Consider the following 25,013-nt stretch of genomic DNA (forward strand, 5'->3'; position numbering starts at 1 on the left):
CGAAAGTGCTTCTGAAGCATATGGCACAAGATCATGGTCAAGAGAAAATGCCTCAAGTTACAGCCTTAGATGTCACCCAAAAGAAAAATAGGGTTTTTTTTGTCTGGGGATTGAGTCTTTTTTTATTATCTTTAAATTTTCATTTATATTATAATAAAAATAATAATTATGTTTCAACAAATTTGGCATTCTGAAACCCTTCTTAAGTTTTATTCACACAATGTCTATAATAGAAACCAGCTAGTAGTGTGGTTTGTTTACATCAACATTGAATAATTTATGCATCCAGTCATACATTCACTCAAGACGAACACATAAGTGTTAATTTTTTTTGGGGTAGAGCACACTTAATCCCCTTGAGTTTCAGATAGCTAAACAAACTTCCTTACATGTTTTAAAGAATTCACCAACATCTACATAGGTGGGATTTTTCTACAGAGCAGAAAGAAAAAACAAAATTTACAACAATTTTCAGAAGGAAAACAATATAGTCTTAACTCTTAAACCCATTTCACTTTGATTTTCACACTTTTCTTCCTTATAAATAAAAAAAGAAGTTGCACATAGTTAAAAGTAAAAGCAAGTCTCCACTTCCCATTCAGAGAAAAAAGAATCCACCGAACGATTGTTGGGAAATCAGGGAAGGGGGGTCAATAATTTTATCAGTGGAAATACCCACCCCCAGTTGTACAATACTTGAGGTATCATATCTATGCCTGTTCTAGGATCCACCATTGAAAGAAAGCATTCTTTCATAAGTGTGAGAGCAACAGCTAATTTTGAGTTGCATTCAGCCATCAATGCGCATCTTTGTACCAAACGAATTTTCTGATCACCATCAATACATTTCAGAAGGGTCCAAGAAAAACCATCTGCAATATGGTTTAAGATGCCAACACGAAAACGAAGACCTGAGTACACCTGCAAACACCATTTAAGTTACTTTCAAGAAACAAAGCAAGATGAGATTATGATTAGCTATGATGTGACAGAATGACTCACGGGCATAAATAAAAATTGACCACATCGACACATCCAAACAAAAACAAATAATGCACTTCATATTTTTTGGAAACAGCTGTTTCCAGTTCTCAAATCCTGGTTTTGCTATTTCAGTGGGAACTTTCTCAGAACTAGCAAAACAAGAATGGCTATTTGAAAAAATGATAATGCTAGGTATTCTCTTATAGAGCCTATTAGTACCATGAACTATACCAAATTGTATCCAAAGGATAATAGACCATAATTATTACATGAACTCCATAATTCTCCTTCCCCTTCTCGATCACATCTCAATGGGTAACATTTTTGTACAATAAATATACCTCCACAAAAGGAAAGAAACTCTATAAAAAGCAAGGATTTAAAGATAAGGAGACAGGATTGGCATCAATCAACACCAATCCACAGATAGGCCAGTCCAAAGATGTGGAAAAAAAGAGGAAAAAGATAAAAAAATAAAAAGAACAAAGATCACTGAAACTTTCATTAGTCATTACTTCGGAAATGATATGGTCAGCTTTTTCCATTTCAGGTGAGAAAAATAAGTATGAAAATCTCCATTTTTTTTTCTTTTTAGGCTTTACAACTTTAATTAGAAATAAATCACAGATCAGTCAATCCCAGTGGTAAGATTAGATCAGTCCCTCTTATACCAACACAGACCAGGTGGATAAGCTTATCCAATCCCTAATACTGAAAACTAGAGAAATAAGTCGTCACTGAACAATCTATAAAAATAGATAAAACTAGATTTGGATGCACAAGAAAATGTATATAACTTCATCTAGCGATCATTAGGTCCAATGCTAATACAATGCAAGGATAGAGAGGGTGCAACTCAGATGAGGCAAGGAAACCTAAATCCAACTCTAAGAATGTGACCACAAATGTAACCTACTAGAGTCTAATTTTAATTGGCACAATAACTACTCAGCCTTATCTAGATCAATCAACTCCATTCGAGGTCATACTTGACACAAGGCCTAAACTTTGCATGTCATTCTTCACCACTTCTCTTAGGATAATTTTAGGTCTACCCCTGGCTCTTTTAGCTCCTTCCATTTGAATCAAAATCACTACTCCGTTCTGAAGCATCCAAATGCTTCCGCTGAACATAGCCATACCACATCAAATGATTTCTTGTAGTTTATCATGTATTGGAGCTACTCCCAAATCAGCTATAATTTGATCCTTCCACGCTTTGTCCTTCCTAGTTTTGACACGCGTCCATCTCAACATTCTCATCTCTGCTACACTAAGTTTATCTTTATGATGCTACTTAATTGCCCAAATTCCACACCATATATCATATTCAGTTAAGTCAAAAAACAGTTATAGAAATGCAGCGTTTCTGAATCTATCCACTGGATTTCACTTGAAAGAGAAGATTGGAGAATGATTTGGTTTATCTTTGCATGACAGAGGCCTTTCTTATTTATAGAGAAGATTGGGGTACAAAAGGTAGAAGTATGGAATGTAGTACAACTCAACTCTATACTTAGGTAACAAGGCGTCGGAGGGCTGCCTAAGTGCTTAGGTAACAACGCATCCGACTAAAGGCGAACAAAGCGCCTAAGGAGACCAAGTGTAATTTTTTTATTTTTCCCTTTTTTATAACATTATTTAGTATGCTGCATATACCTTCTATCATCAAAAATCAACATTAAGTCACACAAAGTCATCAAAAATGAACATTTAGAGAAATGCTATTGTTTTATATTGAAAAATAAGTTTGACTCGTCAAATAATTTTATTTTTACATGACACTTTTGTATTAGGTATAACCCAAAACCATCTTTCGAACAAGTCTAAGATTACTTAAATCTGAGTTGTAATGAAAAAGTTATGTTCTAGTCAAACTTATTAAAGTGCGTGAATTTTGTTAAAAATCTCATGAATGAAATAATATTATGGACTTCAAAACAAAAGATTATTTTACCAGACTTTTGGTTTTTAGTAATGTTTTACCATGATAAGATTTATAAAATTTTCAGAATTGAAAAAAACCCCAAACTTTTGAAAGTTGAAAATTGCCCCTACAACGAAAAATCCAATTTTTGTTCTTAGATTGGGGGGCTGAATTTTTTATCCTTTTGAAATTTGATTTTTTAAACTATTTTTATTGGATTCAAATAGGGGGTAGTTGCTTATTTCTGAATAATATCTTATGTAAATGAAATGAAATATAAAATCATTTATTTAAATGATATTTGGCATACATAAGTGTCAAAATATAAGGCGACATGCAGTGCAATAAGGTGATAGTAGCCTAAGCCGCAGGCAAGCCGCCTGGACGTTAAGGCAACGATGCCTTGACAATTATGCTCCATACATGGTATAGAGTACAAGGCTAAGTTGCACATAAGCTATAATCCTTATCCTTAACGCTCCCCCTCAAGTTGGTGCATAGATATCTCACATGCCCGATTTGCATACAATAGGATGAAATAACTTGCAACTTAAACCCTTCATAGATACATCAGCTAAGTAATTTTTCAATGTGACGAACGGAATACCAATAGAGCATTGGTTAAGCTTCCCTTTAATGAAGTGTTTTTCAGTTTCAATATGTTTAATCCTGTCATGCTGAACTAGGTTATGGTCTCTATCGATTGCAACCTTGTTATCACAGTAGAGCCTCATAGGATATTCATGTGTCACCCTTAGATCACCAAGTAACACTACGCCAAACAAGCTCACAAACAACTTGAGCCATTCCTCGGTATTCAGCCTTTGCACTAGATCTCCAGGTAACCAAATTTCCTCCAAGGAAAGTACAATATCCGGGAGTAGACTGTCACCTATAAAACTTTCCCAATCTACATTTGTAAAGGTTTCTATTTTCAGGTTGCCATTGTTAGAAAGTAAAATTCCCTTCCCAAGAGCTGATTCCAAATATCTTAGAATACTGGACATTGCCTCAAGATATGTAGTTTGTGGATTACGTAGAAACCGGCTAACCACCCCTACAACATAAAAAATATTTGGTCAGGTATGAGAGACATACATCAACTTCCGACAAGCCTTTGATATCTCTCTCTATCTCTCGGATCACCACCTTTACTACATAGTTGATGGTTGACCTCGATAATGGAATCTGCAGGTTCACACCTAAGAAGGTCAAGAACATACTTTCCCTAGGAAATAAAGATACCCATGTTGAATCTTGCTACCTCTATTCCCAGGAAGTATCGGAGAGGACCTAAATCCTTGAACTCAAACTCCTTAGCAAACTAAGCTTTCAATTCGGATATCTTCCATTATCATTGTCTATCTATCACTACTACATCATCAATATCCCAGTCATCAAGCCAGCCCTTTGTGCCATCGAACCAGCCATGTTTTCCTAGTATTTTGTTTTCTTATGATCTCTTCTAGAAGCCCCATCAGTCAACATCGACTGGAGGAGTCAGCAGCTTCCAAAAAACTTGTTTTCCTCTCTACCGGTTTCTCCATACAGCTGTATTTTGTCTTTTAGTGCAAGGTTTAAAGTATCTGTATCACGTATCGTATCGATACCGATACAATACAATACAATATAGACCGATATTTAAACCTACCATATAGTAACCCTTTTAAAAATACCAATACGATATACAATACATATCGTATCGATACCCACCAATGCGATACGGCCAATACAATACAATACAGACCAATACCTCAAACCTTGTTGTAGTGTTTGACAAGTCAAAAAACAAGGTTGAGGGTTAGTTTTGGTCCTCTAGAAGGATCTAGTAGTGTCTTTATTCTTTTCTTAGTGAGCAAGCTTTGTTCTTTTAGTAGTTTTTGACTTCTAAGTAAGAAGTTTCTAATTCCAATTGTTTCCTAATTTGTTTCTTTCTATGTAACTGAATCCTAGCCTCATCCTAGCCTCAACTATAAATAGAGGTCTTCGTATTGTAGAGACACACAATTCATTAATGAAATTTGCAGCCATGCTTGCTCCAATTCTGAGAAAGAATTTGCCTTTCAATAGTTGAGATAGCTGTAAGTGAGAGACCCAAGACTGAGACAATCCACCCTACCCACACCTATACATCTGCGATTTCTCTCTCTTCTTTTCTTTGTTTATTGCTTGTGTTTGAGTGTTGATTGAAAGCTTATTGAAGCCATCTTGGTGACTTGAAGACCAGGTAATGTTGGAGTTTGAAGATCAGCCTAAATCGGCCAATCGATTCTACTAGAGTTAAGGTTTCTTGAGTGAATCGATTTCTTCAAGAACCCCTCAACCTGCAACCAGATTCGAAGGCCCTTTTGACTGTTTGTTCCAGGTTCTCAAAGGGACCTTCAATCCAAATTTTAAGGCCTTTGGAGGCCTATTGAAGCTGCTGCATATTTTCTCCCATTCGTGCCCTAGAAACCCTAATTTCTATCTAGGTTTTCTCTTCATTGTTGGTGCCCACACAATAACCTGCCGTTGGCCATATATGGAGGACTAATTGAGGCCATCACAACCTCTACTTGACCAGGTTTCTAGGCTCATCTGAGCCTTGGTTTGTGAGTGCTTATATTTCTCTCTATCCAGCCCTATTCTCCAGATCTGAGTTGTTACAGACTTACAGTTGTTGGTTAGATCTGAGTGAGTTTTGATTTTGGTTTGGAGTTCATACATTATTTGGGGTTGTTTGCTTAGGTAAATAGCCATACATTATACTTTTCTCTTGCTTTACGAACAAAGTGTGAACAGTATGACTCTGTCTGTATCCAAGCTTTTGCATGGCCTTCAGGAACTGGCCAAACCAAGCCCGTGGCAACTGTTTGAAGCCATACAGGGATTTCCCTAACTTGCACACCTTTCTAGTTGTAGATGGGGAGGCAAAACCTGGAGGAATATTGATGTCCTCCTTCGAGACATCCATGGAGGAAAGAGTTTTTCACATCCTGCTGTTGGAGGCTCGAACAGAGTTCATCTTGGCTATAGGAGCAAATGTATCCTGAGTCAGTCCTATAGGTTTGAGCGAAGCCCTTTGCAACCAACTGGTCTTCATAACTCTCGATATTTCCATCTGCCTTTTGCTTCATGGTGAACACCCATTTACATCCCACTGGTCTCTTTCCTATTGGAAGAGAAACAAGCTCCCAAGTGTCATTTTTCCCAGAGCCTGCATTTCATCTGACATAGCTTCCTTCCACTTAGGATCCAAGATAACCTCTTTCCAACCCTATAGAACAGGCACAAAGTACAAAGAATATAAAAATGCAAGAAAGCAGTGGGACAAGACTCATAAGAAACAAAGTTAGAAATAGGATTTTGACTGCAAGCTCTAATTCCTTTTCTAACAGAAATAGGGGCATCACTATCATCAATGGAAGAACTCTCATTACCCGACACCAGGGGTGAAAGAGTTGGATCAGGGATGTAGATTGGCGTGGTAGTTCAAGAGTGGGCTGCTTTGTCTAAGTCTTCCACCACAAGTAAGCAAGTCTTTGTAGGTACCATGGACCTCCGCCCCGCGGGATTGCGATATGGCGCGTAGCGCTTGTACACACGCTAGGGTTCGACCCTAATGAGATGAGATAGTATCCCCTGGTCATCAAATGCCAAGGGGGGATACACGTTATGGGTAAAAGGGAGTCGCCACCTAGAAAGGGTCTAGGACCCATAAATGTCTCCCCCAATCAAAGGAGAGAGACTAATGACTCTGACGGATAAGGCTGGTTTGCACCAAGATTCTAGACAAGTGTCAAGTGACAAACTGGGAAGGTGTTAGGCACCCAGTCTGCCCGACCCTAAGGCCGGTCTCTTTTTGTTTGACCAAAGTTTGTTTGTACCCTACTAACTAGTCATAAATCTAGGTCACTGAAAACCCTAAACTAGGTATCTAAGCATGACATGTGAAAACCCTAAACCAAGTGTCTAAATTATGCTAGCTAGGTTATGATGCAAATAATGAAATGATTACGCTAATTAAAATAAGCCTAAATGATTTAATTAATGTATTATGAGTCTTAGATTAAGCTAATTAAATAAGCCTAAACCTAGGATTAGTTTAGCAATTTATGAAACCCTAAATTAAACTAATTCGATTAATTGAGCCTGACCTAGATGGATGATCAATGAACCTATGAAATCCTAAATTGAACTAATGGGTTTAATTGAGTCTAGCCTAGATGGATGGTTAATGAAATTATAAAATCCTAAATTGAACTAATTAAAATGATTAAACCCAATCCCTAGTAATTTACAATAAATTATTACAATCCTACTTAATCTAATTGGTAAAAGGATTTATAAATTAAATGAGACCTAATTAATTTATAAAAGTGAAACGGATTAAGTACATTAAATGAATACATTTTTACTAATATACCTAATCTAGTGTAGGAGGATTAAACTAAACCTACGGTTTAATTAAACTAATTATGAAACCTAATTGTTAATTATGTTTATCTTGAGCTAATCCTAAGATGAGTTAAACATTTTCAAAACCCTAGTTAAGCTAATGAGAAGAGAATGTTTTAACTAATTAATCTAGTTAATTATCCTACAATTAAACTAATCATGAAACCTAATTGCACTAATTATGTTTACCTTGAGCTAATCCTAAGATGAGTTAAACATTTTCAAAACCCTAGTTAAGCTAATGAGAAGAGAATCTTTTAACTAATTAATCTAGTTAATTATCCTACATTAAATAACTAATTAATTGATCGATTAAAATAAACGAACTACTAGAGGGAAAAAGATTGGTAATTACGCAAATTTAATAAATTGAATTGAATGAAGAAATCAAATGCAGTGATTAAAAAAAACTAAATAAATTAACCACAATTAAATAAACAACAGTCGAAATGACTAATTAAGTTAACTAAGTTACTTGAATTAATCTAAATTAATACTACACTAATGCAAGTGAATGTTGGAGTACAAAAGATAGGAGATAGTAGGAAAACCCAAATCCCCATAGCACCTAATGCTACGAGCCGGTTTGAGGGGCCAGCCACGCCCGTCCTAAACTAAACACGCCCTAAACTACGTCCCATATATCCATTTGTTGATTCAAAACCCTAACTTAATAGAAATTAATGAAACCCCATGGTTATCATATGATTCAAAAATAATGAGCAAAACCCAATCGGTTTCAGCCCTCGATCCTACGGGGCTAGATTAGAGTGACCCTAGGACTCCATATGGAATCCTCTAAAAGTATTAATTGAAACACGACGAATTAATTAAAACACGGCAAAGGTAAAAGTGAAATAGGAGAAATGTCACACAATGATAGGGGTTGGGAGCATATTACAATTTGAATTACAAAAATAAATAAATAAATAAAAAATGAAATGAATAATCAAAAGAAAATGAACACAACAAACAAAAATAAAATAAAATAAAATAAAATAAAGAGATAGAGGGAAGGAGATGGGGTTTCGGCCACAGTAAAAGAGAAAAGAAAAGGGACTGGTTTTCTGCTACAGGGAAGAAGAAGAAGGAAAGGAAGAGGAAGACAAGGATGCATCTACTTCATTTAAGAGCGTACCCGTGGATCAACAAGCCAAAAGTGTCATTGAGACTCGGGCAGCTGCTTGGGAGGAAGTAGAGAAAGCCAAGTATATGGCCAGGTACACACGAGAAGAAATCAAAATACTAACATAGGAAAATCACCAAAAAGCCAAAACAGAGGCTGAGATGAGGAAAATCGAGGGGGGGAAGGATTTTCTCCTAGTAAGCTGAGGAGCATGCTTTTAGGGATTGAGAAGAAGAGGTGTAGGTTCGGTTGCAGCAGACTTTGGAGGAAGGAAGATGAGAAGAAGGAGAAGAAAAGAAGAAGGAGGTGCAGGTTCGGTTGCTGCCAGTTACAGCGGCAGGGAAGGAAAAGAGAAAGAAAAAGAAGAAGAAGAAGAAAAAGAAAAGAAGGGGAAGTTGAGTGTTCGGTTGCTGCCGGTTGGGTGTTGCAGCAGCAGGGAAGGAAAAGAGAAAGAAAAAGAAGAAGAAGAAGAAGAAGAAGAGGAGGGTTAGGTGCGGCTGCAGGAGAAAAAGAAAAGAAGAGAAGAAGAAGAAGAAAAGAAGAAAGAGGGGGGGTTCGGTTGCTGCTGCAGGAGAAAAAAGAAAAGAAGAGAAGAAGAAGAAGAAAAGAAGAAAGAGGGGGGTTCGGTTGCTGCCAGTTACAGCAGCAGGGAAGGAAAAGAGAAAGAAAAAGAAGAAGAAGAAGAGAGGAGGGTTAGGTGCGGCTGCGGTTCGGTTGCTGCCGGTTAGGGGTTGCAGCAGCAGGGAAGGAAAAGAGAAGAAGAGAGGAGGGTTAGGTGCTGCTGCGGTTCGGTTGCTGCCGGTTAGGGGTTGCAGCAGCAGGGAAGGAAAAGAGAAGAAGAGAAGAAGAAGAAGAAGAAAAAGAGAAGGAGGAACAGGTTCGGCTGGAGAAGAAAAAGAAAATAAGAGAAGAAGAAGAAGAAGAAAAGAAGAAAGAAGGTTAGGTTATATGTAAGATTTTGATCCAAGGGTTCAGATTAAAAGAACAAAAAGTAACTTAAAAAAACTAAACCAAATCAAAGGTAAACATAAAAAAAAAAACAATTAAACCTAACTAAACTAAAAGAATCAATTAAACCTGAATATGTTTAATTGGACCGGAATAAATCAATTTACATCTAATAAACCGCATTGAACCAAACTGAGACTAATTAAACATAATTAATCTAAATAAATCAATGATTAATAAATTAGAAACTAATCTATTAATTAAACTAATTCTAAATCGCTATTGGGAAAAAAAAAATACCTTAAACCGGCTTTAATCAAAAAACAAGGGGAGATAATCCTTGTGCTTCAAGCCCCGAATCGAACCGAATCGGACAAGATCTCCTGGCTCAAGGAAGGATTAATGTATTAAACTTTTAAACTTGGAGAATATTTGATTTTAGAGGGAATTAGCAAAAACCATATTCCTTCTCCCAAATCCTTTTTTCTTTTTTTTTCCCCCTTTTTGGAAGAGAGGAAGAGCTATTCTTATAGCCTTGGGACTTGGGACAATTCTCTCAAATTTCCGATGTGGGACTAAAAAATTAGAGAGAATTGTCCAAAAAGGCTTTCTTTTGGACAAAGGGGTTTGGGCGCCATGTGGCACCCTTTGGTTGCTCGGAATGGAATCTGATACCGAACTTTGGAGTCAACTTTCGGGGGTCATATCTTTCAAACCGTTTGTCGGAATTCGACGTGTAATATGTCGTTAGAAAGCTCAGTCCGAGCACTATTCAATGATGTGAGACACGATTGTAGTCTCGACCAGGAACCTTTACGAAAATATGCATAAAGTAGGGACCCGATCATATAATGAAAGAGAGAATCGGGCGTCGATTCGCATAGTTCTCGCATCAAAGTGTAATGTCCGACTTGAGGGGACAAAAACAATAATCCACAACATCAAATTCTAATTTTTGAAAACATTTTCTCTTGAAAGTTTATAGCAAAATATGGTCATTTTCTACTCTAAGTTTAAAAATTCTCCAAGTCTAAAATATCCAACATGTAATCCTTCATATTGTCATCATTGCCGGGGGGTGACAAAATTCGGTGTCTACAGTCTTGTCTGGTCAAATTGCGAGGCAAAGTAAGCTTGGTACCATCAGTGTCAATCCTTTCCCCCTCAATACAAACAGTGTCAATGACCAAAGGTGAACTAGAAGGAAGTAGAGTAGGCTCAATACAACTAGTGTTGATCTTCTCCCCCTCAATACAAACAATATCAATGGCCAAAGGTGAACTAGAAGGAAGTAGAGTAGGCTCGATACAACTAGTGTTGATCTTCTCCCCCTCAATACAAACAATATCAATAACCAAAGGATTAAAAGAAATCTCTCCTCCTGTAGAGATGAATGGAAATAGGCAAATTCATGGAATATGACATCCTTGTTAACTAGGAGCCAGCAGGAAGGAAAGTGACAGCACTTATATACCCTTTCTGAGAGTTGGAGTAGCCAAGAAAGATATAAAAAAGAGCCTGCAGATCGAGTTTAGACGACCTGGATTGTGTAGAGTAGCGAACAAAACAAACACAGCCAAACACCTTTGGAGGAAGATGGGAGGCACAGGATGGATCAAGAAGAAGACTAACAAGGGTTTTAAACTAAGAACACCAGAAAGGACTAATGAGATAGGCTGCAGTGATGACATCATCCCCAATAGAATTTAGGAACATTCATGAAGAATAAAAGGGAGCAGGTAACCTCAAGAAGGTGGCAATTCTTCAACTTCGGAATACCATTTCTGGGGTACGAACACAAGAGGTTTGTGCCATGATACTATGATCATCAAGATATTTACGGAAGGTCTCGTCGATATATTCTGTCCCATTATCACTTCGAAGAATTTGAACTTGAGCATTGAACTAAGTCTCTGGATAATTGCATGAAATGAACAGAATCAAGTAAAGGTCTTTGTTTCAGTAGAAAGGAGATAAACCCAGGTCAGACAATTGCAGTTATCAATAAAGGAAATGAACCATTTAAACCACCCTGAACTACAGTCTGGGAGGGACCCCACAGATTGGAGTGAATAATAAAGAAAGGAACATACTTTTATTGAAATTGGAAAAATAAGAAGAACAAGTATGTTTGGAAAACTCACAAATGTCATGAACAAACTTGACCTGACTACATTGCTTAACCAAAGAGGGAAATTAAAAGATCAAAACACGAAAGGAGGGATGACTAAGACGGGGGTGCCACTAATGTAATTGTTGAAGAGCACTATCTGTTTGAAGAGTATGAGCTGAAACTTTTGGAGGCAAAGTGGTGAGATGTGGGTCCAGATAGTACAGTCAATCATCTACCATACCATATCCAATCGTTGCCCCATCACCAGATCATAAAAAACACTGGAATATAAAAGAACACAACAATTTAGTTCAACAATGAGACGATGATAGAAAGCAAATTAGCGCAGAGATTAGGCACATATAAAACAGAATACAAGGATATGGCAGGAGAACAATTAATATAACCTTTCCCAGAAATAGATGACAGGGACCCATCTGCAACCTCGCCTTTGTCCTTACCCGAACAAGGGATGTATGAATGAAAGAACTTCGAGGAACTAGCCATGTGATAGGACGCTCCAGAATCAAGGACCTAGGAGGGACTAAAACTAGAAGAGACATGGAACATACGAGCAGATATACCTGACTAGGAAAGATGAGAGGTAGGTGCAGTGGAGGAAGCCGGAGTAGGGGAAGTCATGCCAAGCTAGCGCATCATGTGCTAGAAAGCAAGCATTTGATCTAAAGAAAATGGTGTTGTAAGAGCAGGGATAGGTGGTGAAGAACTGTTGGACGCCCCAAAGAGATGAGCATGTGAATGTATATTGCCTTGTCTCCCACCTCTCTCTCCTTTAGGGTGACCATAAAGTTTCCAACCTCTCTCTAGGTGTGTCGGAGTTTCTCACAATAGTCACTTAACCTGATCTTTGGTAGGAGGAAGGCTTAGCAGTAGAACTAGGATTGTTTGAGATTAGGAGACCCTACTACATAGTAACAAAAGTCGAATAATCAGGTACAATGGAAGGCATCATAATAGAGCGACAATGTTCTTCATGTTGAACCAAATTATATGCATGCAATAAAGTGAACACGGATTTGATCATATTATGAATTCAAGAACAACATCAACAAAGCCTTATCCCAACATCACAGGAGTTATATGAATCCTTGCAAAGACAAAAAGGAAAAATCAAAGTGAAAGGAAACATAACACAATAAGAGTAACGAAGTATAACACAGCTAGATGGGGTCCACTACATGGATCCTAGCATTCCAATCCACTCTATTCGAGGTCATACTTGGGGAAAGACCTAAGCTATGCATGTCTTTCCTCAATACTTCTCCTATGGCCATTTTTGGCCTACCCCTAGCTATTTTAGTTCCTTCTATATGGATCAGACTACTCCTCTTTACTAGTGCATCCATAGGCCTCTGTTGAACATGGCCATAACACTACTTTCTCGGAGCATATCATGGATTGGGGAAACTCCCAAATCAACTCTAATACGTTGATTCCTTATTTATCCTGCCTAGTTTTGCCGCACATCCATCTTAAGATCCTCATCTCCACTACATAAAACTTATCTTCATCCTCATATTCTGGATTCAAGCTAGTGAGGAAAACATAGACATGTTCCATCTCGCGCTGGTAGGTACTAAAATCAACAATACAAGCCATAGGAACAATATGATAAAATCCAACTGTTTCCAGAGAGTAGTAAGGGTAGAGTAATATGTAGTGACAAATCTTTCTGAGTGGTCTCATGAACTTGTCGACAAAGCTCATAAATCAGTGCATAGTTGTTAGGTTGTGCACAGGTCTATTGAACCACTTCCCATAAATATTTAGCAACTTGGCCTAATAGAACTATAGTAGGCTCCATAGAGTTCAATAGAAAAGACATAACTAAAGCATCATTGGCTAACTAGGTGTTCTTTGCAGAGGCCTTTATCCGTATTGGTTAATCTTTCAGGTTACCCAAAAAATAATCCAAAAAGAGTAAGCAAACATGCCCTTGACCTTGCCAAGTAATTGGTCCCCAACTTGGGGGATGGGTTCCGGCCATGAGTCCAACACTACTCACCTCACTACCCTCAACTCTCCCTAAGGAGGTTCACCAATGCTACTCTTTGTAATAAGAGTTATAATGGGTTGCTAGTGAGAAAATAAAAAGTCACAAAATAAAGTCACGAGTACTACTTCCCTGTCATCATAACGCATAGGACACTGGTGGGGCACAGACGAAGGTTGGTAGGGGTCGGAAAAGACTGGTATGGACTGGCAGAGGCAACAGAGATCGGCGGAGGCGACAGAGATCGGCGGAGGCTAGTATAGCGGAGGTTCCAGGGACCAGGTGGAAGCAGCAGGGGCCAAGCGGAGGCAGTAGGAGCCAGGTAGAGTCGACTAGGGCCAGGCAGGGCCAGCAGGGGCTAGGCAGAGGTCAGCTGGGGCCAAACATGCGTTGCAGCATGTTTAATCGACTAGGTGTGACCGAGTGAGGGAGGCCGCAGCCTCAGTTGCATGAGGGGCATAACCTTCTGGCGGTTAATTCGAATAAAAGCCCCAAAGTATTGAGATCTACTACCAAGTGGAGAGAAGATAGGAGAATGACTTGGCTTGTCTTTGTATGAAAAAGGCCTTTGTTATTTATAGAGAATATTGGAGTACAATGGTATAATTATTTAATGTTGTATAACTCTATATGCGATATGAAGTACAAGGTTAGGCTGTACATGAACTGTAATCCTTTCCTTAACAGTTAACACTATCCTTGAACTCTCCAGGAACAATCCCCCTCGAAGAAGAGCTTAACAATTGGGATGAATGAAGTGTGCTAAGGCTGCTCAATCTCTCAACAAGCAAGTGGGTAGACAGCATAAAGATCAAACGATTATGACCAAAAAAAAAAATTGAGGTAAGCAATTGGTAGTCTCTCAATACATAATTATTTTAGAACATTCCAGATGGCACAACCAAGAAGGCAATCTTGGTAGAAGGAGCCCCTTTGACACTTCAGTTCTTTATATGGATGACAACTTGGGATAAACTGTAACGAAGGACCACTTGATTACCAATACCAGCTGCATGTCATCACAAAACTTCTGCTCTTTTCCTCAAAGATGAAAAACTCTGCAACATTTATTGGTCCACTGCTACTTTGTAAAGGGGGTTTAAAATTCGATCTTGGGTGAGTTGGGGTTAAGATGGAGGATCCTTTAAAGAGGTGCTGCAAGTTTGGAACAGTAGAAGTAGCTCCTAAAGGATAAAGAAATAACATAACCAACAATTCTACTGGCTTTCTTGGACCATTTGAAAGTGAAATGAGCAATAGATTCTTGAGAACAGGTCAGAACCAGCATGTAAGATGGTTGCAAAGGCACACCGCAGCGACGCCAAGATGACACTTACAAAGTGAAGATGGAGTTGAAGGAGTACAATGACAAAGAGTTTAGTGCTTGAAAATTCTAAGACGATAGACCTACAGGTAGAGGATTCTCATGTGGAAGTCTACTTTGAAGAGAACAAAGCAGACAAAGCTGAAACAGGGGAAGTTGAGGCAGTGGTTGAGATCAACTGTCAAAATAATGAACCTCATGAAGCCATGACGAATCAAGATAGTGTTCTTACAATCAGAGAATTTATTGAGTTTGTGATTCCACCTCACTACTTTGAAGAGAATACTCCCAGGATTGCATACTTAACTCTTAACATTCCTACATTACCAGAGTTTGTTTGGGACTGGTCAAATCCGCTAATCACATGTTGTGACCGCATCATCACCATGAATTTTTTTCAAGCCAGAGAGAGCTAATGTAAATCAAGAAGGTTCAGCACAAATCTTCAGGCCGGAACAAGGTCAAATTCTAGTCTAGAGTTACATAAGTAGCCTAATGGGTGACATGGGTCATGGGCTGGGAACTTTATGTCATCTATTATAATGCCCCTATTTTGAAAGCCCATATATGAGAGATACGTGGCCAATACGTATTTAACCATTTAGTTATACCTAGTCCTCTAAAGTTGTGAAGTCTTGGGGATGTCAATCGTTTGTTTCACTGTTAGCTGTGAAAGACCTTGAAAATATAAAGTTTGTTAAATTTCTTGAAAAGGTTCCAATGTAAGTCCGTGGAAATGTACAAGCCATTGTCTAGGAGGAAGTTAATGAGGGTTTAGAATCCTCCCAGCCTTCTCTACAAAAAGTGTTGTCTGTGAGCATTTGAAATCAGAAGTTGAATGAAATTGAGTTTAACCAATTCTTCTGTGAGAAATAGAGCTGCAGTGAGATTCTGTTCTTGGTGAGAGGCTGGGGTGGTTGGTGAGATACTAGCCTAGGCTTGGGGTGACTCTTTAAATCATAACCTTCTTCTATCTTATCTCTTCTATTCTGTCTCTTCGATGTTGAGTATATTCAGTTTATGTCAATATAGTTGGTACTGTTCCTGTGGGTTATTTGAGGGCATCTTATTGCTGATCAGTATGGCATAACGTAGCCTGAGTTAATACTGAATTTCTGGAGTAAAAACAGACCTGCAATACCCTTGCTTTCAATAAATTTTTTTATTTATTTATTTTTATTTTTATTTTTGACTTCTCTTATCAGCATCATGTGGTCTATTTTGAGTTCTGAAACTCTTAAATCTGGTCACTTTTGGGTGCTGTGATCCTGTTATCTTGGACTAGTACTGAATTTATTAGAAGGTTAGAGCAGACTCCATTACTACATCTGAAGCCAGGAAACCCCCCAAAAAATAAATAAATAAATAAATCTGAAGAAGGATGAAGAGAAGAAGAGTTGGCCTGGTCCCAAAACAAGAGGGAACCAGCATAAGGTCCGTGTGGGCAATTACCCAGTTCATACGGTCACCCATTCTTCAACCTTCACATTCCATTGCATATTTTCTATAAACAGAAACCATCCTTAACTGATAAATTTGAATTATGGAACATGCATACATACCTCCTGACAGTTCCCCCCACAAAACCATGTACCAGAAACAGTGCCTTCTTTATGCATATCACTTTCTTTTACACATGCATTATGATCTGTTCAAGAGAATCATGATTATCAGGGAAAACATATCTTCCATAAAAATCAGAGAAAATACAATACAAGGAATTACAGAATTTCAACTTCATCAGGAATCTTATGTATATAATTATAAAAAAGTTAAATTAACAGAAAAAGAATTCCTCTTAACTTGTTGCAAACTAGTATGAAGAAGAACGTGGAGACAAATACTATAACTATTTTTTTAACAAACAAAGCAATGGTCAATCAATTAGAGGCATGGCCAGTCCAAATTAGAGATCAGTTGGTTGAACCCAGTCAATTTGGTAGATTCTACTGGCAATAAAAAAATAATCAAAAGTTGACCAGAGTTTCCTGATGTGAAGGGTAGGACCCCACTCTTTCACTTCAACAGTTCATTCAAAAGGTCTTAGTGACCCGTGCCATTGCTCGTTTAGTAGAGTAATAAGATGTTTGGAACCCTTTCCAACATTTATTAAGAAGATTCCCTTTCCAGCTAGTAGGCTTAACTCCATGGATTGCTAAATCATATGGACATACAGCCTATTCAACAATTCAGCAGGCCAGATTCTATGTACCTTTAAGAACAGGTCATATACCATTTAGGCTTGGAACACATTGAAGCAGAACTACAGTTCATACAGTATGGCCAAGGCTTTATAACATTGATCTCAACAACATCTAATGCTTTTTTACGTTTGACTGACACATGTTGGTGTAAAGACTCTAAAAGAAATAAGGAATGAGCTTCCTTGGCTTATGAATGACGAAAGTGAATACATTAAAACCAAAAGGGGCAAGTCATCTAACTTTTCTTTCCAAATTCACTCTTGTGATAAGCACTTTTTTTTTCCTTTTTCTTCGTTGGGATGGGGTTTCCAACAATAAACATATGTTAATTCATTATCTACTTTGGGGGATGATAGATGTAAAAAGCGAAACACCAGTTAACGATAGACGCAATGGACTAGAAAGAACAGTGACCATGTCAAAGGATCAAAGGCATGCAATACGGTATCCACTTCATATATTCCACTATATTATTTACCAAGCTTAACATGGTACTAAAAATTTTTCTTTTTCAAAAGAATTTGCATCAGTTTTCCAGTTATAAAGCAATCTGCATTATCTGTTTTTGTTGTGATACATTGTTAATGTCCTTACTTAACAGTTCAAGCTTTTGGGATAAGCAGTTGTAACATGATATCAGAGCAGGGAGGTCAAGTGTTTGATTCCTAGGAATTGCAAGTGTGTGTCACATACAGGGCTATGTGTGTACAGGTCTGCACATGCGGGGGGCGTTGATATACATTAGTATTGCCTTACATAACAGCTTGATTGGGATAAGCGGATGTAACAGTTTTCTCATTGTAACAGCAGTGGACCTATTTAAATTGTATTTTGAAGATTTTCAATCCAAAGTACAAATCCTCTGCATATTTGCAACCAATTTCAAGTCCGTGGAAAGCATTGGGAAGATTAGATCAAAAGGAAACAAATCATAACAGATTAAAGGAGAAACAGTCACATTTACGCTCGCACTGTGAGCATTTTAGTACAATGGAAGCCTCCTTGTCATTGACCACATCTCCACAAATCCGACAGGTGCAATATGAGCAATACCAACTTCCTTCAGGGAGCTCCTGAAGTAACAAAACAGAAAACAAGAATAAGAAGATCACATATAAAAGTAGAAGAATATCAACCTAGCTCTAAACTCATTTACAAAAGGAAGCCCTCGGCAGAGACATCAAAGTCCCTGTATATGTCCAGTTGTTGTAGTAGTACTAGTCCTAGTAGGCTTAGTATTAATCAAAAATAGAAATAACAACAGAGAAGTCAAAATGATAACAAAGAAAAATAAGTTGTGCATGTTAAAAAGTGAGACACTGTGCTACAAACAAAAAACAAGGAACCATTGAACATAGTGCAGTCTTTTAGATTGGTAGCTGCATAATTCTAGAATGATATAGCAAGGCCTTGGTAAACACGTGTAACTCGATGAACACCTCCCAAGTGGAAACACCAGAAGACCAACTAATAGAGCAGTCCAAAAGCAGAGAAAAACAAAAATTCAGACAATAACAGAAAAGAAAAGAAATAGAACTGCAATCAAATGAGAATCTTTTTCCTGGATTCATTTTTTACCATTCATGTATTTCCCAAAGTATCTGAAACAAGAGATATAACAATCTCCAAACCAGTGGGTGTCTAATCACTGAATATTTTTCCATTTAAGTATATATGAAGACATATGACATATCCTCTACCAAATCATGAGAATATGGATTTTATCACCACTTCAGCCTTTTTTAGTTTTGACCTTCCCCATAAAATTTATGCCTTCAACTTGCAATATAACTCTCCTCTCCAGTGCAGTCACTGGTCCTCATTGCACATAACCTAACCATCTCAGTTAAATTTGCATCATCTTATAACCATTTGTATTTCCACAGGTTCCCACAAACGCATTCATTCCTGTTTCTATCATCTTTGTTATAGCCAAATCATTGCTAACAGGCAAAGTCAAATCATGTGTGTTGTTCCTCATTTGCCTAACACATGCTCCATTAAGTATGGCAGGTCCTATGGCAGTCTTATAAAACTTAAACACTCTATTCTAGTCGTGTGCACAAATCACGTCACTTTGGAGTACCTTTCATTTCATCCATGACACTAACTCAATGGGAATTATCCTCTTCAATTTCTTTCCTTAAGGATGATGGAACAAAGATGACAGATGATACTACATTATATCTCTTGGTCATCTCCTTCAGTCGCTATGAATATCTTCACAATAATTGTATATCATATTCTGGCTTATCCTAAAATGTTTTGATTCTAAAGATCCCTCCAAAATCCTAGCCAACCAAAACCAAGATTGATCGTAAAGAAATAAAATTCACAACTAAACTTCCTCTGCTTAATATCTTGTCAATGCACCCACAACTGATGCAAGGCCACATAAACATAATCCTAATACTTGGAGTAAATTGACTGATGCGGATCCGGGTTCCAAAGATCGGACTCGGATTGCTTAGGGCCCACTTGGACACTCAATTAGTCAATTGCAATGATCAATGGTATTTTATAATTAAAATAGAGTCTCAACAAGATGGTAGAACTGTAAATAAAATCAAATTTCCAATGAAGATGGCAAACCTGTAAATAGGTAGAAACTCATAACAGAATGGCAGTTTTGTAATTAACTAGAACTTAAATAAGGGAAGGCAAAAAGTGACCTGAGTTGAAAGCAAAAGTATAGCCAAAGACAAACTAGGAGTATAAATTAAAATAAGGACAAACCAGAATAGGCATAAAAGGTAGGGGCACTTTAAGAAATAAGGGGAAATTTTTTAAAAATACTCACTTTATGAGGTTGTCTTCAACCTCACGACAGAAACAATAGCCAGCAGCAAAAACAGGGGTTGCGGTGATGAGAACTTCCTCCATGCACATCGATTCAGCCCCAAACCTTGGGTGAAGCTTGGATACTCTATGGCCTTTGATTCCCACCGGAAGACACTTCGAAACACCAAGCAAAGAAGAACAGTTCCCTCTGCAATCAAATCTGAGCAGTAGCTTTAGGTAACCTGAGTTGCAGGTTTCGTTGCTCACAGCAGGGAGCACTTTCAGGCCTGAGATTCAAAGCTTAGGGTCGTCCTTCCATGGTGAACTAATCCCCAAAAGTTGGTGAAGAAAGAAGATGAGATGAAGGAGATCTATCGATCTCTAAGGTGCTGCCACTGCTGCCCAGAACAGGGGCTGGGAGAGAACCAGCAAGAAGAAGGAGAAGACAAGGAAAAGAAGAGAAGAGAAAACAGAAAAGAGAGTCACGGCAGCCAAAGCTTCAGCCAAGCAAACATCCAATTTCAAATCAAAACTTCAAATCTGAGTTCTTCTCCATTATATGGCTATTTAAAGAAAATAATGACATAACATTGGAAGCTAATTGAAAATGGAAACTAATCCTAAATAGCAACTGAAATAAAAATCTCACCCAAATAAAAATACTACCAACTAATTCTAAGACTGAAAAAGGAAAGCAAATCATAAGAAATTCTTCTAAAACCATCACCCAACTGCATCATTGACCATGATTGTGATGGTATACGATGTCTTGTATTCCGTCACAGTTTAATCTAGGGAGTACTGGTGCAGGTGCCTCGACAAGCAGTCTTTCCGAACCTCATAAACCTGTGTGCATTGGTTGTTCTTGTTTTTCCGTCATCTTCTGCATCATTTTAGGGTTGCATCTCTACAGATTTGAAACTGATTCAAGGATATCACTAACCCGGTGGATGATGGGCCAACTAGAAAGAACTATAACATAAAAAGCAGTAACTTGCACTACTTTTGATTCTTACACACCCATCGAAGAAAAACTGTAACCTAGGTTAGCAGCATAGAAAATGGAAGTGCATGCTAGCAGCGAAGAGAACAACATGCCATGTTAGTTAAAGAAGGAGAAAGAGGTAATGGCTTGTTCAAAATGAACAAAACTAGGGTTTAACAATAAAACAACTTGGAATAGAACCAAAAGCAAAAACATTACACTTAAATTTATGCAATTACAATGCTTTTGTAGACCCCCATGTTCCTACATGAATTTATTTTTTGAATGTTATGCAAAGAAAAAAAAAAAAACCTCATTAACTATTACTTTAAGAAATAGACTCTTAAAGTAGAACACCTAGCCTAATTAACTTTCTAAAATAGAAATTGACTCTAAGGAGAAGTCCCAATCTAATCGGACGTTCTAAAATAGAAATACCCTCAAAGAATGGCCAGTTGGTCACCCTGCTAACTCAAAATCACAAGATTTTGAATCAAGTTTGATACGTAACTCAATCACCTTTCAAATGGTAACTATATCATGCAAAACAGAGAAATTTTAACCATCCAAAATTAATCCCTTAGAGAAGTGATGGAAATAATCGATTTCAGTCCAAACTGATCCAATTGTTTGTACTAAACAATGAAAGCATAGAAAGCCTTCTCTAGCATGCTCCTGCATTAGAGCTCATTTGTCTCTCTTTCGGTTCTTCCAGTACCAGTTACTACATCATTCATATTCAGTACTGCCATAAATTTCATGGCCTCATCTGTCTATACTGGAAATAACAATAAATACGTCTTAGACAACAGACTAATGATGGTGTTGGAGATGATAATTATGCTACCAAGTGATATCTGTCACATCCAAAGTTCAAAATTAAGGTCAAAATTCAACCGAAAATGTTCAGTTTTCAGTCAAAATTCAACCAAACTCTTGTATGTTCTGGCTGAAAATTTCGATTGGACATTTCGGTCGTCAAATTGTCATATTTTGGCCCGAAACTTGGGAGAAACTATGATAACTGTTCAGGGAATAAACTAGATTAAACAGTCCCGCAATCAATGGAGTGGGAACCAAAAGGTTAAGAAGTTGTTTAAAGATAGGACTCTTTAATCAATAACAGACTTTAGCATAGAATAACAAGTCATTCGTCCAGAAGCATAAGGACTCCAGAATTGACAAGACCTACCCAATAGCTTTTCCCAATAGGACGCTCAATGGTTGGACTGGAATGGAGACTGTAACAGATCAGCACAAGTTGGGAAAGGAGAAATTCAGATATGGAAATTTTAAGCTGTGAAAAGAAATACTGCAGGGAATTAAATAAATAAGCAGAAATATATGACTTTGGAATCACCTCCAAAGCCTGTGGGAATGGAATCACCACCATACCCAACCTGTTGAATCACCACAACAGGGCTGGAACCAAAGTTGTCAAGCATCGCCTAAATGGGCGCTTTTGTTCCATAGGCAGGCACCTTGGATGCATTGGTCGCCTTCTTACTATCGCCTTGCGTCTAGGCCCCTCCAACACCATGTGTCGCCTATATGAACGACTAGTCTTGAAGATCTGATTTCAAGAAATAGAGATTGCTAAGCTTGCAACTTCCTAACTGGGCCCCACCACCACCACAGCCAAGCTGTTATTGACTAAATCTTCTCTCTTAAATTTTAGGTGATCTTTTATAACTGCAAGCCATCTCTAAGGTTCCCCCGAATTGAATCTGGCCCAAATAACTTAACATGACCCACCACTGCCAACTAAACCACTGGTTCAGCTGAACCAGAATTAACTCCAAATAAATAAAACAGACTCAACAGCTCTTCTTCCCCTTGTGCAAGCTTATCCTTCCCCTCGTGTATCACATTGCTACATATCACAACCATGGACAAATGACTTAATGGCCACATAGTTACATTTAGTAGTTCAGAAAATAGTAACCCTATTCAATCAGTTGGACCTTGCATCCAAAACAGAATCCAATACATTCTTTTCATGACAATGCGTGTCAACCAATGAGTCTTTCTTAATAGACATTTCACGAAGCAATTCAGTGAGTCTTCATAGAAAATTTGAAAAGAAAATTCAGCGACAAATGAGTTCAATGACATATCGAAGAGAGGAAACCCAACTTTCGAGGAAAAAATACATGCATGCATTATGTTATATAAAGGGCCATAACCCTAGAGGGTGGGCCTTGGTGCAACAGTAAGGTTGCTCCATTTTCTGACGTAACGGTCATGGGTTCGATTCAGTAAACAGCCTCTCCGCGAAGTAGGGGTAAGACTGCATATATTATGACCCTCCACAAACCCCGCAGTGGTAAGAGCCTCGTGCACTAGGTATACGTTTTTAAAGGGCCATAACCATCCCCAGACCCCGCAGTGGCGGTATAACACCCCAAATCTTACTTCTTTACATTGACTGTGAACAGGCAAGAGTGACAAGCTGAAAAGCCAACACTAGCTTGGCTGGTAGCAGTGGAATGCCAAGAAGGAAGGGTTGACTCAACATGTACCTGTACCTTCTGCCAACAGTGTTGGAAGAAACAGCAGGAAAGTGGGCCAGCAGGTATTTATTCACCTTCAATAAGGGTTTAAAAAAAAAATTAATAATAATAATAAATAAATAAATAATATATATGTCCAACTGGCTTGTTGACTAGATAGAATGCTAGAATTGGCTGAAATGGGTCTCACATTTGGAATTTGGACATGTAGACCTATTTCTAAGGGTCAGAGATAATTACTTAAGATAAATAATAAAATATGTAATTAAAATAATACTTTAAGATGGGTAATACATAATTAAATAATATTTTAAGATGGGTACTATATACGTGTATATACCCATATATATATATAAATATATAATATTATATTATATTATAAGGGGTAGATATAATATAATGAATTAAAATTATGAAATTAGAAATTATAATTTAATATGGGTGGAGAATATATAATCTGAAATTTAAATTAGTGTAAGTAATATGCATATGTTATATGTAATACACCATACTATAGGTAGTGGGCCACTAAGACTTAGTGGGGTTACAAATAACCACCACCACCCTATTTCTCTCCCTCATTTTCTCATTCGGACAGAAAGGAGAAGAAAGAAAAGAGGAGAAGAAGAAGAAGAGAAGAGAAGGAAATTAGAGAAGAAATTGACTTACTTGGAAGGGTTCTGCAGAATTCAGCAAAGAGGTAGGTACTTCTCCCTTATAGGAACCTATATTAAGAAAGAATTTAGAAATAGAGAGGGATAGGACTGAATTCTGTTGTAAGGAAGGAATTCTGGAAAAATTTCAGGAGAATCCTAATCCTATGAAATCTAATTTTCTGTTTTGAAGAATGGAATTGGAAATGTGAACTAATTTTTGTAAGAGGATGCACACTTACCATGGCCAATTGGGACTTGAGAGTGAGGATTCTCACTTAGATTCTTAAAACAGAAATAATACATGAGGATTTAGAGAAATCCTACCTTAATTCTCAGTTGTAAAAGTTCATGCAAGATGTTTGGAGGCTTGATCCTTCACATGCAAGGTGAAATATATGATGGATTACATGCATGCATGCTTAATTTGAAGTTTGATCATCAAATTAGATACTGGCATGGTTTTAAGTATCTCCGATACCGATACGATACCCTCCGATACGTATCTTAAATTTAGTCGGTCGATACGATACATTGAATTTTTTAAATCATTTCGTATCGATATATATCCTACAATACATACTGATATGCATCAATACACCACTAATACACATCGATACGATATGACATGCCTCGATACGACTATGAAAAATATAAAATTGAGGTAAAATGTACGTTTCGGTATGTATTGATACGTATCGGTGAGTATCGGTATGTATCGATCGGTACGTATCAGTATATATCAGCACATATCGGTGAGTATCGATATATATCGGTACGTATCGGTGAGTATCGATATATATCGGTACGTATCGGTGAGTATTGATACGTATCGGCGCTACGGTCATATAATGGCCAATATGGGTAATTTTTCAGAAAAAAAAAAAAGATTTTTTGAAGGGTTTTTGTTCCAAAGTTGCTGTCAGCCATATTTCTCTCTAACTAAAGTGGAAATCAAGGTTGGGAACAAGGATTTTACATTGATGGGACAACTACAGACCTTG

The 25,013-nt window shown here is 37.7% G+C and overlaps 1 protein-coding gene across 1 annotated transcript in view; it reads right to left on the reverse strand.

Annotated features, from left to right (window-relative positions):
• The window catches only part of LOC122074090 (increased DNA methylation 1-like), a 61,285-nt gene that overhangs the window by 10,819 nt on the left and 25,453 nt on the right, over positions 1-25,013 (reverse strand). Inside the window, exons 3-5 of the mRNA XM_042638917.1 lie at positions 18,036-18,150; positions 16,436-16,521; positions 680-921 (exon numbers count right to left, since the gene is read on the reverse strand). Of these exons, the coding sequence (XP_042494851.1) occupies positions 680-921; positions 16,436-16,521; positions 18,036-18,150 (443 nt within the window). The remainder of the gene's footprint in view (positions 1-679; positions 922-16,435; positions 16,522-18,035; positions 18,151-25,013) is intronic.

Source organism: Macadamia integrifolia, chromosome 3 (assembly GCF_013358625.1).
Source record: "Macadamia integrifolia cultivar HAES 741 chromosome 3, SCU_Mint_v3, whole genome shotgun sequence".
NCBI classification, from domain to species: Eukaryota; Viridiplantae; Streptophyta; class Magnoliopsida; order Proteales; family Proteaceae; genus Macadamia; species Macadamia integrifolia.